This window comes from Pongo abelii, chromosome 19, assembly GCF_028885655.2.
Source record: "Pongo abelii isolate AG06213 chromosome 19, NHGRI_mPonAbe1-v2.0_pri, whole genome shotgun sequence".
NCBI lineage: Eukaryota > Metazoa > Chordata > Mammalia > Primates > Hominidae > Pongo > Pongo abelii.
In genome coordinates this window covers 7,039,296-7,060,910 of record NC_072004.2, presented here as the reverse complement: position 1 = coordinate 7,060,910, position 21,615 = coordinate 7,039,296, and the positions used below count along the sequence as shown (strand labels likewise).

The 21,615-nt window shown below is 54.6% G+C and overlaps 1 protein-coding gene across 19 annotated transcripts in view; it reads left to right on the top strand.

The window, feature by feature from the left end:
- The window catches only part of DLG4 (discs large MAGUK scaffold protein 4), a 29,845-nt gene extending 8,566 nt beyond the window's left edge, over window positions 1–21,279 (top strand). For 4 of the 19 annotated variants that reach the window (XM_054536096.2, XM_054536102.2, XM_054536103.2 and 1 more), the window contains 19 exons: window positions 3,012–3,077; window positions 6,884–6,938; window positions 7,070–7,128; window positions 7,321–7,445; window positions 7,544–7,713; window positions 7,816–7,952; window positions 8,097–8,241; window positions 14,000–14,295; window positions 14,477–14,579; window positions 14,718–14,832; window positions 16,551–16,727; window positions 17,082–17,118; window positions 17,211–17,238; window positions 17,368–17,415; window positions 17,498–17,599; window positions 17,965–18,137; window positions 19,075–19,184; window positions 19,709–19,800; window positions 20,356–21,279. In XM_054536096.2, the coding sequence (XP_054392071.1) occupies window positions 3,012–3,077; window positions 6,884–6,938; window positions 7,070–7,128; window positions 7,321–7,445; window positions 7,544–7,713; window positions 7,816–7,952; window positions 8,097–8,241; window positions 14,000–14,295; window positions 14,477–14,579; window positions 14,718–14,832; window positions 16,551–16,727; window positions 17,082–17,118; window positions 17,211–17,238; window positions 17,368–17,415; window positions 17,498–17,599; window positions 17,965–18,137; window positions 19,075–19,184; window positions 19,709–19,800; window positions 20,356–20,462 (2,145 nt within the window). In that variant the 3' untranslated portion in view covers window positions 20,463–21,279. Of the gene's footprint in view, window positions 1–3,011; window positions 3,177–3,353; window positions 6,189–6,257; window positions 6,277–6,433; window positions 6,515–6,883; window positions 6,939–7,069; window positions 7,129–7,320; window positions 7,446–7,543; window positions 7,714–7,815; window positions 7,953–8,096; window positions 8,242–13,999; window positions 14,296–14,476; window positions 14,580–14,717; window positions 14,833–16,550; window positions 16,728–17,081; window positions 17,119–17,210; window positions 17,239–17,367; window positions 17,416–17,497; window positions 17,600–17,964; window positions 18,138–19,074; window positions 19,185–19,708; window positions 19,801–20,355 lie in introns of those variants that run through there. The other 15 variants (XM_054536094.2, XM_054536099.2, XM_054536100.2 and 12 more) reach the window with 9 other exon arrangements.
- Window positions 21,280–21,615: the final 336 nt, after the last annotated feature.

The following is a 21,615-nucleotide window of genomic DNA, read 5'->3' as shown; positions in this document are numbered from 1 at the left end:
CCTTTCCCGTCCTGCTTTAGTTGCCCTGTAATCCAAGACTGAGAGGTGCTGATCCCTCACCTCCCCAGCCCCCCAGTCTGCAGTTTCAGAATTACTCTCCCCCACCCCCACCCCCGCCCCTCCCGACGTTTCCCCCCGCCCCCCTACATGTACGTCGAAAATTTCCAGAGACTGAACCTAGTCCCTAACCTCTTCCAGCCACATTCTGGAAACCCTGGTACCCATTTCTTGTTTCCCATTTTCTCCATGTTGCCTCCCAATCCTGAGGAGCCTTTTCTTCAGTGCCAGACACCACCCTCCCTCCATGGGGGTGGGGCAGGGAGAGGTATTGGGGGCTCGCTGAGATAAAAGTTTACCTTCATTTCCTCCCTAGAATAAATGATGAAATGGCCCTCCTCATGTTTCCATTTTCTTTGGGTGCACGCTGACATTTCCTCCTCAGATTCAGGAATTTTCTCTCTGAGGTGGAGTGAAGATGGAGGGGCACTGGACTCAAACCCTCCCCCAGACTCCAAAACTTGGAGCTTTGGTCCTAATTTACCTTGCAGGAAATTGGAGGCCTTGTGAAGGAAGAGTGGATAGCGGAGAGCGGCTTCCACCCCTTCCCCCAGGTCTCCTTAATTCTGGGGCTTGTCCCTCAGCTTGTGCACTGCCCAGGTAGAAGACCCCCTTCTCAGGATGTGGAATGAACAGTCTCTGCTGGTTCATAGAACTCCTTTATTCAAGACAGCTCAGCCTTGGAGGAGGGCTATTTTGTGTGTTCTCCTATTTTCCTTCTCTACTTTTTGTGCCCATCGGATTGAAACCTGGAGTTCAGGATTCTCTCCAAGTCTGTGGCCCAGAGAATAGACTCAATCTTGCTGAGCCCCTGTTTTCCTTCTTTAAGACTCTTTAAATGTATCAGGGTGCTTCTTGATTCGAGTTGTCTCTGTGTTCTGGGTTTGAGAGTTTTCTTGCTGACAGGACCACTTCCCTTCTTCCATTCTCTTATCGTACCCTTACTCTACAGCCAAAGTTGTGTTATATTCTCAGCCTTGATTCATCATCCTTAACATTTTCAGAATCCTACTCAAGGATTGGCCATTGACCTTGATAAGCTTGCTCCCGTTTGATCTCGCAGCTGCTGCCCTCTAAGTATTAGCGCACTCTCAGCCTCTCAGAAACTTTTGGGAGAGAAATTCTGCTCTCTCTCTCTCTTTTTTGTTTTGGAGACGGAGTCTCGCTCTGTCGCCAGGCTAAAGTGCAGTGGCATGATCTCGGCTCACTGCAACCTCCACTTCCCAGGTTCAAGCAATTCTCCTGCTTCAGCCTCCCATGTAGCTGGGATTACAGCCATGCGCCACCACACCCAGCTAATTTTTGTATTTTTAGTAGAGATGGGGTTTCACCATGTTGGCCAGGCTGGTCTCTGACCTCAGGTGATGTACCCACCTCGGCATTATAGGCATCAGCCACTGCTCCTGGCCTCTCTCTCTTTTTGAGACAGGGTCTTACTCTGTCGCCCAGGCTGGAGTGCGGTGGCGTGATCATGGCTCACTGCAGCCGCCACCTCTTGGGCTCAAGCAATCCTCCCACCTCAGGCTCCTTAGTAGTTGGGACTACAGGCATGCACCACCACGCCCGGCTAATTTTTGTATTTTTTGTAGACAGGGTTTCACTGTTTTGCCCAGGCTGGTCTCCAACTCCAACTTCTGGGCTCAAGCTGTCTGCCTGCCTCAGCCTCCCAAAGTGCTGGGATTACCGTGCCTTCTCTTTTTACCCATGTGTACTGGGCGGTGCATTCTGTCTTCTTCAGTTCCTGAGGGAGCCCTGCATATGATACCTTCTCCTTCCTGAACCTGGAGCTTGGAGGGTCTGTCTCTGTGGAGGCCCGTTCCAGAGGAGAGGAGCAGGCGAGGGCAGAGGCGGACATGGAAGGACCCAGGCAGAATCGCTGTCTTCTTCTGCTGTCTCCATCTGCCCTTTTCCTCCTTCTCTGGCCCCCAGTTAATCTCATTTTACTGTTGTCCCCATTAAGCTAGCACAGGAGGCCCTTGGGATGGCAGCTGATTAACTGGGCAGGGAGTCAGGGGTCCTGTTGGCCCTTTCACCCCAAAAGACCAGAGGGAGACCAGAAATTCACTCTGAGGCTCAGCATGCTACCCTCCTCCCCAACCAGGGAGGCTGGCACCCATTCTTGCCCCTGTCCTGAGCCCTGCTGTCTCTGTTCTTCCCCTTCCTCCCCCAGCCCATGCCCTTATAGCATATCCGGATTAGCTGGCTGGGCTGTGGGCTGTTGCAGGGGCAGGGCCAGACTCCCGGGGCCCCTCTGTTGACTGCTTGGAAACCAGCAAGGGCAGTGAACTGGACAGGCTTAGCCTTGTCCTGTCTCGGGGGCTGATGCCAAGTACCTTCTGGTGGAAGGGGCTGACTTCAGTCCTTGCCTAAGGAGTGCAAGGTAAAGGAGAGCCAGTCACCTGTGGGGTAGAGGCTGCAATGAGGAGACTGAGGCCATGGAGGTGGGGTGCGGGGAGGATGCCATGCAGAGTAGGAGCAGCCAGAGAGGTAGGGGAGGGGAGGCTAGAACAAGAGTGAGTCTGAGATGGTGAGAGAAGCAAGGAAGTTGGGGACTGGATGCAGAGAATGGAGATGTGAGTGTCCGGGGCTAGAGCTCTGAGAAGCTGGAGGGACTCGAAGATGAAGGTGGCGGGGAAAGGGGTGAAGACACAGATGCCAGAGGGGCTATGCCCGCCAGAAGGCCAGTGTCCCAGGATGTGAGGAGTAGGAGCTGGGGGATGGGATTGGGACCTGGGGACTGATGAGAGGTGCTGAGGCCCTGGCGGGAGAGGGGGCTGTTGGGAGAGTGGAGAGAGGGGAGCCAATGGGCTAGAGGAGAGGGAGGGGGAGGAGCTGGTCAGGCCCCAGGGCCTTCGGCACTGCACTGGCTGGGGGAAGAGGCGGCGGCCAGGGCGGCCAGCCTGGAGCCTGAGGCACCGGGCTGGCCCCAGTGACACCTCCGTCCCCATCCCCAGAAATACCGCTACCAAGATGAAGACACGCCCCCTCTGGAGCACAGCCCGGCCCACCTCCCCAACCAGGTAAACGCCCCCGAGCTGGTGCACGTGGCGGAGAGGAACTTGTCCCACCTCGAGGCTGGCCACGGGGTCGTGGGCCACGCCCACCTCTCCCCCTTCAAGGTAGGAGACCCTGGTGACCCCCTCCCCAGTGCGGCCCTCGGAGCCTCGGAGCTGCAGCAATCCCCAAGGGCCGGTAGGGTGAGAGAGAGCCGTGGGGAGGGGGATGCTGGGACTGGGGGCGGGGGTTTGGGGCTTGGGCTCCTGGGGTCTGGGGGAGGGGGCGTTTGGGGGGCTGGAAACACCTTGGTCCCACAGAGGAGAAACAGGCCAGGCCAATGGGAGTGGATGTAGAGCCTAAAGCAAGAATGTGTGTGTGTGCGCATGTGCCTGTGCCTGTGTGCGTGTGCTGTGTGTGTGTGCCTGTGCGTGTGTGCACGCATGCGTGCCTGTGTGTGTGTGCGTGTGCTGTGTGTGTGTGCGTGTGCTGTTTGTGTGCCTGTGCGTGTGCTGTATGCGTGTGTGTTGAGGTGTGTGCATCCCCCAGGAGGCCCCCAGGCCTGGGACCTCTTCATTCCTTCACACCCCCAACCTCCATTTCCACTTTCTGTGTCCAGAGCTCTGTTCCAAACGCCTGCTGCCCTCATTTGCTCTTGTCCCTTCCCCGCCTCCTCCCCCTACATCCGCCTCTGGGCCTGGCTCGCCCTGTCCCCAAGTCTCCAGCCCTTTCCATCTGTCTGGCCTGAGACTTCACATGGTGGGGCCTTGCTGCCTCGTCCCCTGCCCCAGCCTTTGCTCCACTCCTGAGCTCTCTCCCCCCTCTGCAGCCTTTCCTCCCTGCTGGCTGGCTGGCTGGCTCTTGAAGCTGTCTCTCTCTTCCTCCCACGCATTCTCCTCTCCCTCTCCCTGATCCCCAGCTCAGGCCGCTGGGGCCTGATCAGTCCTTTCCCTCATCAGTCCTCTCCCTCCGTCAGCCAGCTCCCCTTTCCCATGTTCCCTCTTGCCTATTCATCTTCACCTTCTCTCTTTTCCTCCTCCCCTCTCTCATCCTCTTGGGTTCTCACCTCTGCCATATCTTCTTTCTGTCCCCCTCTGCCCCTTCCATCATCCCCCACCACCTGTTTCCCTTTCTCCTCTCTGCTCACAGCGTCCTCCTCTCTCCAGTCCCGGGAGGCCTGGTTTCTGGGACCTTCTATTCTCCAGTCCACTTTCCATCTTCCCCTCCCTCCGTCTCCTCTTCTGGGGACACAGGATGGGGAGGACTGGAGAGCACCAGGCAAGCTGTGAGATTGAGGGGACACTGTGGAGTCAGGGTGGGGATTCTGGGATGTTGTGGGATGCTCTGGGAAGGGGGAGGTTGCTGATATTTCACCAAGAAGATGGGGAGGAGGTCTCTGAGCCTAGGGAGTGGGCAAGCAGGTTCTGGAGTGAGAACTGGCAAGAGAGGAGGTGGGGGATAGGAAGGGTAAGAGGTCCTGGGTCAGGGACCGGATAGGGATAAGACTGTGAGATCAGGGCAGTGAATGGAGCTGACAGAGCAAGGAAAGGAAGGCCCTGGAGACAGGGATGGTACAGAGTGTTTGTGCGAATTCTGTGGATGCCAGGAGTGAGGGAACGAAGACTAGAGATGCTTTTTGCAAGGCAGGGCCATTAAATCCCTGAGCAGGGGGAAGAGGAGGTAGGGAGCCTGAGGTGTGGTAGTTAGTATAGAGCTGGTGCGGATCAGAGTTCAGGAGCAGAAGAGGGTGGAGGGAGAGAGTGTTGGAGGCCATAAGCATGGGGTAGAGGTCTCAGGACAAGGCCTCACCTGGGGAACAGGAGAAGCCCCAATTTTCAGAAGAGAGGGGAATTGACTGAGAAGTGTAAGATTGTTACTTGAGAATAATCTTGAGGGTATTAAGGTAGGGTAAGGGAGGATGGTGATAAACTCTCTGGGGAATCAGAAATTGAGATGGAGTAGCTGGGTGGGGTGGCATGTGCCTGTAGCTACTCAGGAGGCTGAGGTGGGAGGACTGCTTGAGCCCAGGAGTTCAAGGCCGCAGTGAGCTATGATCACACCACCGCGCTCCAGCCTGGGTGACACAGCGAGACCCTGTCTCGGGAAAAAAAGAAAAAAAGAAATTGGGATGGAGGATGAGGCCACGACATTGGTAAGGGATGGGGCTGGAGGGTGCGATAGAGCCAGGGAAGCGGATGGAGAATGGAGGCTGGGGTTGGAAGATGGATGTTGAAGGGCGAGACAGGGATGGAGATGGAGCGTGTGGGATGCGGGCAGAGATAGGGATGGGAAGCAAATGAATGTCGTAGTGGATGAAGGTGGGTGTGCTGGGAAGGAGGTTCCGGGATGGGGATGGGGATTGAGGATGGGCTATGGGATGGAGGATGAACACACGTGGATGAAATTTTGGCAGTCAGTGGCTGTTGGTTGGACAACAGCATTTGCTGATATGTGAAGGGTTGGAGGGTGGTGTTAATAGATTTATGGGTGTGACATCTATGATACAGCTTGAAAATGGTCGATAGTTTGTAGGCTTGAGAAATAGCAGTAGGAGAGGGGAGGGACCCCTTTGGACGGGGAGAGCGGGAAGGAGACTGGGGAATCCTTGCGCTTGGGCGACTGCAAATACATGTTTCTTTAAGGAGGAAGTAGGTTGGGGACCCCGGAAGGAGGCTCTTGGCGGCCTCCCCCCATTGCCATAGAGACGTGGCTTCGGTTGCCCTGGCAATTGGGGAAGCCCCTAGGACCGGCCTAAAGCTGGCCCCGCCTGGGAGTCTAGAGACCAGGCGATTGACGTCAGGGACCTGGGCACGCCCCACTTTAACCCTTTCCCGAATGAAGTGGGGGGAGGGAGTAGATGAGCGGGATAGGACCCGGATGTCTTTCACCACTCCCCCTTCCTGACGTCCTTTGCACTGCGTAGGGTGAGGGGCGTAGGGGAGCGAGGAAGGCAGGTTATTCAGGATGCGCTGCGCCCACAAACCTCTTCAGCCCGGCCTCCTCTCGGCCTGGCTAACGCGGGGCGGGGCCCGGGGCACGAGAGGCGGGGCTAGCGGATCCCTTCTGCGCTCAGGAGTTTGGTCGGCCCCAGGCCACGCCCCACCCCCCTGTTGTCCTGACGACAGGGCCTCCTGGAGGTGGGTCTCCCCGGGTCTTGACTGGTCCTAGATACCGTTGCTAGGCAACACGGTCCCTAGAGGAAGTGGTGGATTGGACGGCTGGTTGGTGAGACCGAGGGAGGGGCCTGCGGCTGGGGAACCCCGGATTCCCGGGGTGCAGGGTTTAGGGCAAATGTGTGTGAAAGTGAGGGGCAAGTCTAGGGAAGGGTTATGAAAATATCTGGGTAGATATGGGGGGTTGAGGGGATGGGGCAGGAAGTGGGGACCAGGACCCGGTGGACATGATCCCTGGGGTGTCCGTGTGTAGCACATAAGGCATGTAACACCCTGTGGTGTTACATCCGGTGAGAAGCTCCCTTCCCCCAAGCCTACCCCCTTCTCCCCACTCTTTGCCATCTGCTGCTCCCCTCTCCGTCTGGCTGTCTCCCTTCCCGCTTCTCCTACACCTCCTTCCACATGCAGGGGGCCCCGGGCTGGGCAGAGTTAGATCCGTGCGCGTGTGCATCTGTGCGTGTGTGTGCGCGTGCGCATGTGCACGCGTGTGCGTGTGTGTGTGATGTGGCTTGAGGCTGGGCCCTTGAGCAGCTCTCAGGGTGGCGGAGTGGGCTTGGCTAAGAGACTGAAAGGGTAGCCACGCTGATGGGACCCTCCGTTATGGGCTCCCTCTCGAGTCAAGGCTCAGGCTGCTTTTTGTCTCTTGTTTCCCCAAACAGGCCAATTCTCCCCCAGTGATTGTCAACACAGATACCCTAGAAGCCCCAGGATATGTGAGTTGTTTAGATTTTGGGGCTGGGGCCATTGCAGAAGGAAGGAGGGAGCAAGGGAGGGCAGCAGATGACGGGCAGGTTGTCAGGCAGGAATGTCTGTCTCACTGCTTTTGTGTTTCTGTCCCGTGCTGGAGTTGCAGGTGAACGGGACCGAGGGGGAGATGGAATACGAGGAAATCACATTGGAAAGGGTGAGCAGGCTCCTCCATCGGCAGTCCTCTTGGCCTCCCGTCTGTACCTTTCTTTCTGCCCATGTGGTCTGGGTGGCTAGCCCCTCACCCTGTCCCTTCCTGCTCTGGCTGCTCCAAGCCATTTCCCACCCCACTTGCCTTGCCAGACTTGGGCAGTGAGGGGAGCTGACCCTCTTCCCCTCCTTCACCCAGGGTAACTCAGGTCTGGGCTTCAGCATCGCAGGTGGCACTGACAACCCACACATCGGTGACGACCCATCCATTTTCATCACCAAGATCATTCCTGGTGGGGCTGCGGCCCAGGATGGCCGCCTCAGGTGGGGAGAGGAGACAGGGGTTAGGTTGCTTGGTCCCTGGAGAGGGAGGGCCAGGGCAGCAGGAAGCTCTTGGCTCAGGCCCACCTTGCTGTTCCCAGGGTCAACGACAGCATCCTGTTTGTAAATGAAGTGGACGTGCGCGAGGTTACCCACTCAGCGGCGGTGGAGGCCCTCAAAGAGGCAGGCTCCATCGTTCGCCTCTATGTCATGCGCCGGAAGCCCCCAGCTGAGAAGGTCATGGAGATCAAGCTCATCAAGGGGCCTAAAGGTAGTAACTCATTTTGTTCCCACCCCCATCCCAACTGTCCTGTGCCCCCAAGCCTGCTTCCTGGGCACCTGGGCACCCACCTCTGGCCTCCCCTCCATCCAGGTCTTGGCTTCAGCATCGCAGGGGGCGTAGGGAACCAGCACATCCCAGGAGATAATAGCATCTATGTAACAAAGATCATCGAAGGGGGTGCTGCCCACAAGGATGGGAGGTTGCAGATTGGAGACAAGATCCTGGCGGTGAGGACCCCATCAGCCCATTTTCTAGCCCAGATCTGGGTCTCACCTACTAGCCCTGGCAGGCCCAAGTTCATCACTTCACCCCAGTGCTTCTGTCTTGGGCCATTTGTGGCTTTGTCTGAGCTTTGCTTTCCTTGACTCCAGGTCAACAGTGTGGGGCTAGAGGACGTCATGCATGAAGATGCTGTGGCAGCCCTGAAGAACACGTATGATGTTGTCTACCTAAAGGTGGCCAAGCCCAGCAATGCCTACCTGAGTGACAGCTATGCTCCCCCAGACATCACAACCTGTGAGAGCCCTTCAAACGCCAAAGCTCCCCATGACCCATCCCGTTTAACCCATGACATGCAGTCCCACGACATCCCTGTAGCTGTCCCTCTTCAGATATTCCCCGTGAAATAGCCACAAGCTCTGATCCTTGCTGTTGTTGGAGAAGAGATGGAAAATCAATTACCATAAAAGAACTAGAAAAGATCGTCAACGATCTCTTTCCTGGAAGGCACAAAGCCTGGTTGGTTTTATGGCTAATTTTGTGAAATTCTCAAGGAATAGATAATTTTTCTGCTCTTCCAGAGTACAGGAAAAGATAAAAGATTTCACATTTCATTTTATAAGGCCGGTTCAAATGGTCACAAGGATAACATAAAATAAGGAGAGTATAGACCCGTTTTGCTTCTGAATAGAGATACAAGAGTTTACAATAATATAGTAGCAAAGCAAACATGGTAGCGTATTAGGGGAATAACATAGGGTTTGTTTCAGAAAACTAAAGATGGCTCAATATTAGGAAATCTCTTAATATGATTTATATATTAAAACATTACGGGAGGCTAAGTGTGGTGGCTCATGCTTGTAATCCCAGCACTTGGGAGGCCAAAGTGGGAGGATTTGAGACCAGCCTAGGCAACATACAGAGATCCTGTCTCTACAAAAAATTAAAAAAATTAGCACGTGCCTATACTCCTTGCTACTTGGGAGGCTGAGGCTGGAGGATCGCTTGAGCTGAAGAATTGGAAGCTGCAGTGAGCCAATGATTGCACCACTGCCCACCAGACTGGGTGACAGAGCGAGAGGAGAAAACGATGTGATTATCTCAAATAGAAGTGAAAAAGGCATTTGGTGAAATTCACCATCTCTTGGATGAAAGCTTTTAGTAAACTAGGAACAGGGAAATTTTCCTTAAGATGGTGAAGACTAGTTATCAGGAACCAGTAACAAACGTTTTATAATGATACAATTTTAGCAGTGTGCCCATTAACTTATTTTTTAATTTAATTTTAATTTTTATTTTTTTCTTGAAATGGAGTTTCGCTCTTGTTGCCCAGGCTGGAGTGCAGTGGTGCGATCTCGGCTGACTGCAACCTCTGCCTCCCAGGTTCAAGTGATTCTGCTGCCCCAGCCTCCGGAGTAGCTGGGATTACAGGTGCCCACCATCACGCCTGGCTAATTTTTGTAGTTTTAGTGGAGACAGGGTTTCACCATGTTGGCCAGGCTGGTCTCGAATGCCTGACCTCAGGTGATCTGCCCTCCTCGGCCTCCCGAAGTGCTGAGATTACAGGCGTGAGCCACGGCGCCTGGCCTCCGTTAACTTACGAAGAGGGCAGGGATGCCTCTTCCCACTGCTATTATTCTTCATTGCTTTAGAGCAGGGTTTCTCAATGTTACTCCTGGCATTTTTGGACCCAATAACTATTCATTGCTGGGGGGTTGTTCTGTGCCTTGTGGGATATTAAGCAGCATCCCTGGCCTCTGTCTGTCAGATGACAATGGTACTCCTCCCCTCAGTCATAACAATAAAAAATGTTATGACAATTGCCCCAGCGAAATTATGGTGGTTGAGAATCACTGCTTTAGAGATTTCAGACGGTGTAACAAGACAAGAAGAATAGTTACATTTGGAAGGGAAAGACAAAAGTTATCTCTATTTGTAAATTATACTGCTGTGCATCTAGATCAAAATCTAAGTGAATTAACTGGAAAAATACGCGAAGTTAAGAATGTGGCTATTTGTTGGCTGGGCATGGTGGCTTATGCCTGTAATCCCAGCACTTTGGGAGGCCAAGGCGGACGGATCACCTGAGGTCAGGAGTTTGAGAACAGCCTGGCCAACATGGAGAAACCCTGTCTCTACTAAAAATACAAAAAAAAATTAGCTGGGTGTGGTGGCGAGCGCCTGTAATACCAGCTAATCCTGAGGCTGAGACAGGAGAATTGCTTGACCCTGGGAGGCGGAGCTTGCAGTGAGCCAAGATCGCGCCACTGCACTCTAGCCGGGGCGACAGAGCAAGACTCCATCTCAAAAAAAAAAAAAAAAAACCCGAAACAGGCCGGGCGCGGTGGCTCATGCCTGTAATCCCAGCACTTTGGGAGGCCGAGATGGATGAATGACCTGAAGGTTGGGAGTTCGAGACCAGCCTAACCAACATGGAGAAACCCCGTCTCTACTAAAAAGACAAAATTAGCCGGGCATGGTGGTGCATGCCTGTAATCCCAGCTACTCAGGAGGCTGAGACAGGAGAATTGCTTGACCCTGGGAGGCGGAGCTTGCAGTGAGCCAAGATCGCGCCACTGCACTCTAGCCGGGGCGACAGAGCAAGACTCCATCTCAAAAAAAAAAAAAAAAAAAAAAAACAACCTGAAACAGGCCGGGCGCGGTGGCTCATGCCTGTAATCCCAGCACTTTGGGAGGCCGAGATGGATGAATGACCTGAAGGTTGGGAGTTCGAGACCAGCCTAACCAACATGGAGAAACCCCGTCTCTACTAAAAAGACAAAATTAGCCGGGCATGGTGGTGCATGCCTGTAATCCCAGCTACTCAGGAGGCTGAGGCAGGAGAATTGCTTGAACTTGGGAGGCAGAGGTTGCGGCAAGCTGAGATCGCGCCATTGCACTCCAGCCTGGGCAACAAGAGTGAAACTCTGTCTCAAAAAAAACGACAAAAAAAAAAAAGGAATGTGGCTATTTGTAAGATAAATAACAGGAATTAGTAACTTCCCAGCAATAAGAAAACATAGTGAATAAAAAGCTCCCTTTTGCCATAGAAAAAATTTCTATAAAATTATTAGAAATAGAAATTTGACAAGAAATGTAAGATTTGTATGAAGAAAATGACAAAACTTTACTGAAAGACGTAAAACAAGACTGGAAGGGGTGAGGAGTCACACCGTGTCTCTGGATGGAAAAACTTAATATGCTAAAGATCTCAACCGGCTCCAAATTAATCTACAGTCCATTCAATCCTAATCAGAATTTTAATGTTGTTTCCCCGCTGGGAACTTGGAAGGCTGATACTAAAGTTCGACTGGAAAAATTTGTGTGGAAAAGCTAAGACATTTTGGAAAAGAATAATGAGGTGTGGCAGCCCCTAAAAAATATGAACTAATACTGTAAAACCATATTAAAATCACATGGTACTATTCCTAAATATCATAACCTACCAAAGGGAACCTGGGCTCCTTGGAAGAAGGGTCAATTTAAAATCTTTTTTTTTTTCTTTTTTTTGACACGGAGTCTCGCTCTGTCGCCCAGGCTGGAGTGCAGTGGCACGGTCTTGGCTCACTGCAAGCTCTGCCTCCTGGGTTCATGCCATTCTCCTGCCTCAGCCTCCCGAGTAGCTAGGACTACAGGCGCCCACCACCATGCCTGGCGAATTTTTTTGTATATTTTAGTAGAGATGGGGTTTCATCGTGTTAGCCAGGATGGTCTCGATCTCCTGACCTCATGATCCCCCAACCTCGGCCTCCCAAAGTGCTGGGATTACAGGCCTGAGCCACCATGCCCAGCCAATTTAAAATCTTCGTCAATAAATGTATAAGATGAGCTTCTAACTTCTTTCATACTAGAGAGCAAGGAAAGTATCCAAGACTAATAGGGTTTCAGCAAAGACACAGGATCCAAACTGAAGGGGCTTCTACTGGCCAGTGAAAACTCATTAAATACATTAAAATCTTTAAGTTCATAATAATACTTAAAAAATATTTTGGCTGGGTGCGGTGGCTCACGCCTGTAATCTCAGCACTTTGGGAGGTCGAGGCAGGCGGATCACCTGAGGTCAGGAGTTCGAGACCAGCCCGCCCAACATGGCGAAACCCTGTCTCTACTAAAAATACAAAAAATTAGCTGGGCGTGGTGGTGGGTGCCTGTAATCCCAGCTGCTCGGGAGGTTGAGGTGGGAGAATCCCTTGAACCTGGGAGGCAGAGGTTGCAGTGAGCCAAGATCGCACCACTGCACTCCAGCCTGGGCAACAAGAGTGAAACTCCATCCAAAAAAAAAAAAAAAAAAATTGGAGGATGCTAGGCAATCTCATTCATTCTGAAATTGGTGAATAAAGGGAGAGAGGCATGCATTTATCCTCCCTTTCATGTGCAAACTACCTCAGAGAGTAACCAATAGGTTGACATAGGGCTGTTTTTTTGTTTTTGTTTTTGCTTTTTTTTTTGTTGGAGGCAGGTCTTGCTTTGTCACCCAGCAGGCTGGAGTGCAGTGGTGTGATCTTGGCTCACTGCAACTTCCACCTCCTGGGCTCAAGCGATCCTCCCACCTCAGCCTCCTGAGTAGCTGGGATTACAGGCGAGTGCCATCATGCTCAGCTAACTTTTTTTTTTTTTTTTTTTTTTTTGAGATGGAGTCTCACTCTGTCACCCAGGCTGGAGTGCAGTGGCATGATCTTGGCTCACTGCAACCTCTGCTGCCCGGGTTCCAGCAATTCTCCTGCCTCAGCCTCCCGAGTACCTGAGATTATAGACGTGAGCCAGCACGCCCAGCCTATTTTTGTATTTTTAGTAGAGACGGGATTTCACCATGTTAGCCAGGCTGGTCTCAAAGTCTTAACCTCAAGTGATCTGCCTGCCTTGGCCTCCACAGTGCTGGGATTACAGGCGTGAGCCATCGTGCCTGGCCGAGATTTTTCTTTTTTACAGAAGAATTCCCACTAGTAAATGACAATCACCACCATTTTGCAGTCCTTGATACATATCAGAACCAGGCGGTGATCGTCAATGTGGCTAAAACTTACCTGAAAGGCTGATGGGGCGCTAGATAATGGATGGACTGGGCTGATGACCCTGAACCTACCATTAATCTTACCTGACAGAAAGACAACCAGGCATTATTGCATCCTGTGGCGATGCTGTAGGAAGAACGTAGCACTACCTATGAAGTATACAGGAGTTACTAAAAAAAACTCTGAATTGAACTTGAAACTGATCAAGCCTCCAGAATGAACTGCCAGTTTACAGGAGATACAGGGACAGAGGTATAGGCTAAACAAACCACGGGAGGGTAAGCAGTAATTTCCCTGTTAGAATTTCTCTCATAGGCTGGTCAAGGTGGCTCATGCCTGTAATCCCAGCACTTTGGGAGGCATAAGCGGGTAGATCATTTGAGGTCAGAAGTTCCAGACCAGCCTGGACAACATGGTGAAACACTGTCTCTACTAAAAATACAAAAATTAGCTGGGCATGGTGGCACGCGCCTGTAATCCCAGCTACTTGGGAGGCTGAGGCATGAGAATCACTTGAACCTAGGAGGCAGAGGCTGCAGTGAGCCGAGATCACGGCACTGCACTCCAGCCTGAGACTCCTTCTCAAAACAAAAAAACAAAAAAAAAAGAATTTCCCTCATAGAATGTGGGAAATTCTTTTTGACAAATGACCTAGTTTTTTCAACGAATGGATGGCAAAGAGGGGGGAAGAAAGAGGGAGAAGAATTTTATGGATTAAGAGATTTGAGTGACACAGGAACCAAAAGAAAATCCCCGAAGCGTAATATTAATGTTCCCTTTGACTTCCCCATCCCTGGCATACTGAGAACATATAACGTTCAAATCCTTTATCCCCTAGGACAACCAGCCTCTGATGTCACCTATAAATTCCTGACCCCTGATGTCACTGTGATCTGATATCCCCTTACCACCCCACCCTGGCATCTCTGGCAGAATATCTTCCCTTCCACCTAACTTTGGCTCTCCTGGCACCCCAGGGAGAAGGTTGGGTGGCGGGTGCTGTTTCCCTCCAGGCACGTTCATCTCTGCCCTGTCTTCCTCAGCTTATTCCCAGCACCTGGACAATGAGATCAGTCACAGCAGCTACCTGGGCACTGACTACCCCACAGCCATGACCCCCACTTCCCCTCGGCGCTACTCTCCAGTGGCCAAGGACCTGCTCGGGGAGGAAGACATTCCCCGAGAACCGAGGCGAATTGTGATCCACCGGGGCTCCACGGGCCTGGGCTTCAACATCGTGGGTGGCGAGGATGGTGAAGGCATCTTCATCTCCTTTATCCTGGCCGGGGGCCCTGCAGACCTCAGTGGGGAGCTGCGGAAGGGGGACCAGATCCTGTCGGTGAGGGAAGGCCTGCCCCTACCTGCACCACCCCCTCCCCACAGGGCAGAGCGCAGAGCTCCTGGGGAGGGGCCTGGGTGGGCTGCAGCTGAGTCCTCTTGCGGGACCACTCCCTGCTCCACCTGGACCCAGAAGTGGTGCCTCCTGTCTCTGGTGACACAGCCTGTCGTCCTCTCTCTAGGTCAACGGTGTGGACCTCCGAAATGCCAGCCACGAGCAGGCTGCCATTGCCCTGAAGAATGCGGGTCAGACGGTCACGATCATCGCTCAGTATAAACCAGAAGGTACCAGGCCGGAAGTTCCTTGTCTTGTGAGCTAAAGTGGCCCTTAGAACTCTTCCTCAGCTGATGGCTTCAGTAGGGGAGGACAGGGGTGGCAGTAGGATGGGGACAGAGCTCAGGAACCTCCCTGTCCTTCCTCAGAGTACAGCCGATTCGAGGCCAAGATCCACGACCTTCGGGAACAGCTCATGAACAGCAGCCTGGGCTCAGGGACTGCATCCCTGCGGAGCAACCCCAAAAGGGGTTTCTACATCAGGTCAGAGGCTTCCCGGGCCGGGCTCCTCAGCCCCTCTGCGTTCCTGCGCACTCTGTGCCTGACCCGGGCCTCAGCCGCTCCTCCTCTCCACCCTGCCTGCTCTAGCTCCCCACCGCAGGCCTGAGGCGCAGCCGGGGTTCACGGGCTTGGCTGCACAGGTTAACATTTGAAATACTCCCTGTCGACGGGAAAATGGCCTCTGCTCCAAGTATCCCAATTGCCTTCTAGGCCCTGGTCATCCCAGCACTTCCCTGGGACTCCCAGGCCACCCCACAATTTGGCATCTCGAAGGTTAATGCTTGGTGAAGCAGGGTCCTCTAGGGAATTTGGAGTGTTGCCCCAGCCTTCACGTCCCTGTGGGCAGTCCCGGAGAGGTGGGCCGCAGTTCTGTGGTGCCTGCCCCCGTCTCTCCAGCGGCATTTTGCTCCCCTCTTAGGGCTCGTCTCCACTGACTCTTTTTGTGGCTTCGGTTTCTGCCAAAACACACCTCTCTCCCGCCCCCGGGGGTTACCCCTCCACTTCTGTCCCTCTCTGGCCCCGTGGCTTGCACGGCCTCGTCTGCCGCTGCGCTCTGCAGATGTCTCTCGGAGGTGCTGGCCCTGGCTGACCTCTTTCCAGAGGTCAAGACCTGCACTTCTGGCCATCTGCTTTCTGGCCATCTCCACTGGGATGTCCCCCAGGCGTCCCACACTCAACATGTCCCACGCTGAGCTCATCATCCTGCTGTGGACCTGGGTTCCATCTTGCTGTGCCAGCAGTTTCCCTCTTGTTGAATGGCATCACCGGCCACCCAGACGCTGGCTCCCACCTGAGCCCTTACTCTGCCCTTCCTCCCTGCTCGGGTCCGCTTGGTCCCCAAGGTTGTTCTGACTCGCAGTGACCACAGAAGTTGTGTGGTGGCTCCCAGGGGGAATGTCATCTGGTTGTCACACTCCCAGGGGGCCCGGGGTCTCCTCCCTCCTCTCCAGGCCCATTGCTTTCCTCTGCATCTTCATTCCTTCTCTGGTTCTGACCCCAGGGGTTGTGACTTACTGATAGAAATTTGATACTGGTAAGGGTAACCATTATTTGGAAACACGGGACATTTTCTTTTTCTTATGAATTTGGGCAGATTCAAGGTTACCCCTGTGACTTTATGACGTGCATGTGTACCGCACACTGCTTTCTTTTTGTTTTTCTTTTTTTTTCCTTTTTTGAGATGGTGTCTCGCTCCGTTGCCCAGGCTGGAGTGCAGTGGCGTGATCTCCGCTGCACTGCAAGCTCCGCCTCCTGGGTTCACGCCATTCTCCTGCCTCAGCCTCCTGAGAAGCTGGGACTACAGGCATCCGCCACCACGCCCGGCTAATGTTTTGTATTTTTAACAGAGACGGGGTTTCACCATGGTCTCAATCTCCTGACCTTGTGATCCGCCCACCTCGGCCTCCCAAAGTCAGCTGGGATTCCAGGCGTGAGCCACCACACCCGGTCCAAACTGCTTTCTTGAGAGGGTCAAGTTCAAGCCCTCCCTCTGGAAACTGTGCTCAGTGTGGACTGAGTGATGGCTAATAGTTGTTATGAGTTATAGTCAGCGTTTGGTCCCCACACAGTTTTGGGTTCCTCGGCATCCATAGCTCCCATGGGAGTGCCATCTGCAGACCTCTGGGCCGGGTCTCAGGGTGACTGGGCATCCTTCCTGGAGTCCTCAGCCGGGCTCTGACCGATAGCCACTTGCCCTCCAGGGCCCTGTTTGATTACGACAAGACCAAGGACTGCGGCTTCCTGAGCCAGGCCCTGAGCTTCCGCTTTGGGGACGTGCTGCATGTCATCGATGCTAGTGATGAGGAGTGGTGGCAGGCACGGCGGGTCCACTCTGACAGTGAGACCGACGACATTGGGTTCATCCCCAGCAAACGGCGGTGAGGCTCCCGGGCTCTGTAGCCTTCCTGCCACAGGCACTGAAGTTCCCAAGGTCCCCCGGGGCGGGCAGCCAACAGGGGATGAGCTTGCCCTCTGAACTCCTAGGGGTTTGTCTGTTGGGCTCTCCTGGGGTCCGTGGCTCCTATGAGCCTTTGGGAAGGACAACTCCTTATTGAGGAGCACAGCGTCCAGGGCTGCAGGAGAAGGGGTGTCAGCTGGCCCGGAGCGTGGAGAAGGGGTTGTCGGCTGGCCCGGAGTGTGAGAAGGGGTTGTCGGCTGGCTCGGAGTGTGGGGGCGGCAGGGTTCCTCACTGGGCATTCCCCTATCCGCGTATCCCTCCATGTATCCCACAGGGTTGAGCGACGAGAGTGGTCAAGGTTAAAGGCCAAGGTAGGTGGAGGAGAGTGTGAGGCTGGGTGGAAGTGTGAGGGCTCATGGAGCTGAGCTCGTAACTAACCCCGTGGCCTGCTTTTTCTTCCTAGGACTGGGGCTCCAGCTCTGGATCACAGGGTAGGTAGGGTCAGTTCGGGAAGATGTGGGTGAGAGGAGCACTGAGTTGCTTTTGATATCCTCGAGGGGGAGACAGGGCTCCAGGTCCCCTGTTTCAGAGCCCCTTGCAGATGCCCCACCTCCCACCAGGTCGAGAAGACTCGGTTCTGAGCTACGAGACAGTGACGCAGATGGAAGGTGAGCCCTGGCCCCTGCCTTGGCCCCAGCACTTGCTGCTCCCCCAACCCTGCACTCGGCCTAAGCCAGGCTCTCTCTGCAGTGCACTATGCTCGCCCCATCATCATCCTTGGGCCCACCAAGGACCGCGCCAACGATGATCTTCTCTCCGAGTTCCCCGACAAGTTTGGATCCTGTGTTCCCCGTGAGTGCTGGGACCTTGGATGGAGGAGAAGGTGGAAGTAGGGGTAGGGCGGGGGAGGCCCATCCCTGGGGCCATAGGCAGAGCCTCCTGGGGGATCGGTGTGTAGGAAGATACAGAGTTTCTCCGAGAAGGGGTGCTTCTCAGCCACCCCCTCATTCCACAGTACCCATGCCCAGGCGAGAGACTTAGAGGCCCTGGAGGGTGCTAGGGGAAGTGGTTCTGGCCCTCTGCAGTCTTGGTCTCCCTGGCAGCTCCCTTTCACCCGAGGACCAGCTGGGCACTATGGGGATTTGATTGAAGTAGGCGGGATTTAAGCTAGAGGAATGGTGGTTAGATCTTTGGGGGGTGGGGTGACTTCCTGGCAGATACGACACGGCCCAAGCGGGAGTATGAGATAGATGGCCGGGATTACCACTTTGTGTCGTCCCGGGAGAAAATGGAGAAGGACATTCAGGCGCACAAGTTCATTGAGGCCGGCCAGTACAACAGCCACCTCTATGGGACCAGCGTCCAGTCCGTGCGAGAGGTGGCAGAGCAGGTAGGACCTGGCGGGCACCCGGTCCTCTTCCTTCTCCCCTCTCCCCACCCCACTGCCTCCCTCCAGCTCTCTCTAACTCTCTCTCTCTCTGTCTCTTTCCCTGCTGGGTCTCGACTCCGCTCCTCCACCTCCTTCTCCTCTTGGGCAACTCTGTCTGACCGCCTGCTCTCTGCCCCTGCTGTCTCTCCCGCCTCCCTCGCTTCCTGACCCCAAATTCCCCACCACCATCTGGCCTCTTTCTCTCCCCACTCCCTTCTCCTTGCCCCATTTCTCCTCTCTTCCCATGGCCTTGTCTTTGGTGGCTTGGCCTTCCCCACTGGGTCCCTCCCTTTTTCCTGACTCCCCTCTGGCCGTCTCCCCTGCCTCACCCTTTCCTGGGCCTGGCTCCCCTCTCCCACTCCTCTGCTAACTCCTTTCCTTTTCCCACTGCTCCTCACCCTGCCCTCCCTCCCTCCGTGGTTCCTTTCTCCATCTGCCTCACTCCCTCCCATCTGTCTCCTTGTTCCTTCCATCTGTCTGTCCTCTGTCCGTCCTCCCCTCCCTCCTCCCTCTATCCTACTTCCTTTCTCCTTTTTCTCGGCTTTCCTTCCCGCCTGTGTCACCTCTGCCTTGCACACCCCGCCCCACTCGCTGCTGCCCCGGCTCTGCCACCGTCTCTTGGGTCCCTGCCTGCCTGGTGCTCCTCCCTTCCTCCATTCTGTCCTGTCCGTACCCTCTTCCATGCTCTCCATCTTCCCTTTCCTTTCTCTCTGTCTTTTACTCTGTCCATACCCCCTTCCCGCCTGACTCTCTGCCCCCGTGTTTCTTGACATCCATGTCACTCCCCTTCGGCCAACTTCCCATTCCTCACCTCTCCCCGTCCCGTGTCCCTCCGGCACTGCTGTCTGTCCTTTTTCGCCACCCGCTGGCCCCCTCCGCCCACCCTGCCTGCCCCCAGGGGAAGCACTGCATCCTCGATGTCTCGGCCAATGCCGTGCGGCGGCTGCAGGCGGCCCACCTGCACCCCATCGCCATCTTCATCCGCCCCCGCTCCCTGGAGAATGTGCTGTGAGTATGGTCCTGGGGGCCTCCCCTCTGCTCCCCCAACACCTGTGGCCCTGGGCCTCACAAGGCCTCTGCGGTCAACTCTCCCTTCAGAACCCTGGACAGCGGTTTCAGCAGCCCCTGAGGGGGATCCCTGGAACCCAGAGGATGTGGGGGAATCGGGCCTTTCCCCTCCTCTCCTGCCTTGGGCTAGACAGGACTACATCTCCCAGCAGCCCCTGGGGCGTACCAGCTGGGGCGAGTCAGGGCCTCTAGGGCTGCGGGGAATTGGAGTCTGAATCCCATCTCTGGGGCTGAAGGCTGGAAGGATGAAGCTCCGTAGATGTCCCTGGAGTAGCCACACCTGGCTGGGGCGGTTGCGGGTGTGGTCTCATCTGTGGCCCCAGAGGATATTGGGAATTGTATTTTTTTTTTTTTTTTTGCTATGTGCTCCAAATAGAAGAATACTTAACGTTCCTGGATAGAGGAGATACAAGGCAGGGTCAGGTGGGTCCAGTCTCAGGCCTGCTCTCCCTCCCTCTTCACAGAGAGATTAACAAGCGGATCACAGAGGAGCAAGCCCGCAAAGCCTTCGACAGAGCCACCAAGCTGGAGCAGGAGTTCACAGAGTGCTTCTCAGGTGAGGCCACAGCAAGGCTGTTGCCAGCATGTAGGATGCCTTTGCTCGGATTAGAAAGAGCTCCTCCGCCACCCCCAGTGGATGGCTTAGAAAGAGGTGCCCCTGTGGGCGCAGCACGGTGGCTCACGCCTGTAATCCCAGCACGTTGGGAGGCCAAGGTGGGTGGATCACCTGAGGTTAGGAATTCAAGACCAGCCTGGCCAACATGATGAAGCCCCGTTTCTAGTAAAAATACAAAAATTAGCAGGGCATAGTGGCGGGCACCTGTAATCCCAGCTACTCGGTAGGCCGAGGCAGGAGAATCGCTTGAATCTGGGAGGCAGAGGTTGCAGTGAGCCGAGATCGCACCACTGCACTCCAGCCTGGCGCTAAGAGCGAAACTCAATCTCAAAAAAAAAAAAAAAAAGAAGTGCCCCTGTGGGCGGGTGCAGCCCCATGACTCATGGCTTGGAGAATTGGAAAGAGCTGCCCCTTCCTCTGGGCTGGTGCAACCCCCTTGGCCAGGTGTCCTCTGGCCCTTCCTTGGCCTCACTCCCTGCTCCACCCCACTCCCAGCCATCGTGGAGGGTGACAGCTTTGAGGAGATCTACCACAAGGTGAAGCGTGTCATCGAGGACCTCTCAGGCCCCTACATCTGGGTTCCAGCCCGAGAGAGACTCTGATTCCTGCCCTGGCTTGGCCTGGACTCGCCCTGCCTCCATCACCTGGGCCCTTGGTCTGGACTGAATTGCCCAAGTCCTTGGCTCCCCCCGACCTCCCTCCCACCCCTTCTTATTTATTTCCTTTCTAACTGGATCCAGCCTATTGGAGGGGGGACACTCCTCTGCATGTATCCCTGCACCCCAGAACTGGGCTCCTGAATGCCAGGAACCTGGGGTCTGGGGGGGAGCTGGGCTCCTTGTTCCGAGCCCTTGCTCCTTAGGATCCCCGCCCCCACCCGCCCCCAATGCACACACAGACCCACCGGGGGCCACCTGCCCTCCCCCATTCTCTCCCACACACATTCCAGAAGTCAGGGCCCCCTCGAGGAGCACCCGCTGCAGGGATGCAGGGCCACAGGCCTCCGCTCTCTCCTAAGGCAGGGTCTGGGGTCACCCCTGCCCTCATCGTAATTCCCCATGTCCCTTGATTTCTCATTTATTTTTTCCACTTTTTTTCTTCTCAAAGGTGGTTTTTTGGGGGGAGAAGCAGGGGACTCCGCAGCGGGCCCCTGCCTTCCACATGCCCCCACCTTTTTTCTTTGCCGGTTTGCATGAGTGGAAGGTCTAAATGTGGCTTTTTTTTTTTTTTTCCTGGGAATTTTTTTGGGGAAAAGGGAGGGATGGGTCTAGGGAGTGGGAAATGCGGGAGGGAGGGTGGGGGGCAGGGGTCGGGGGTTGGGTGTCCGGGAGCCAGGGAAGACTGGAAATGCTGCCGCCTTCTGCAATTTATTTATTTTTTTCTTTTGAGAGAGTGAAAGGAAGAGACAGATACTTGAAACTCGGTGTGTGGCCTGGTTATTTGGGACCTGGGTGTGGAGGGAGATGGGCACAGCAGAGTCAGATCCTTCTTCACTCCAAGCCAGATAGGTTAGTGGCCTGGAAAATGGGCCATGGAGGTAACTGGCAAATCAGGTACCCAAGCTGGTGAAGACTGGGCCTGGGAAGGTCTGGAGCTCTGTCCAAAGTCATGACAGGCCAGAAAGGGGAGGCTGGAACTTGTCTGGGGCCCTGCAGACTTAGTCCAGCTCTGATCCCCGCCAGGCTATCTCAGTCCTGTTGGGAAGCACAACAGTCCCTAAAGGAAAATAGAGAGGAAACTTCCTTCATTCATGTT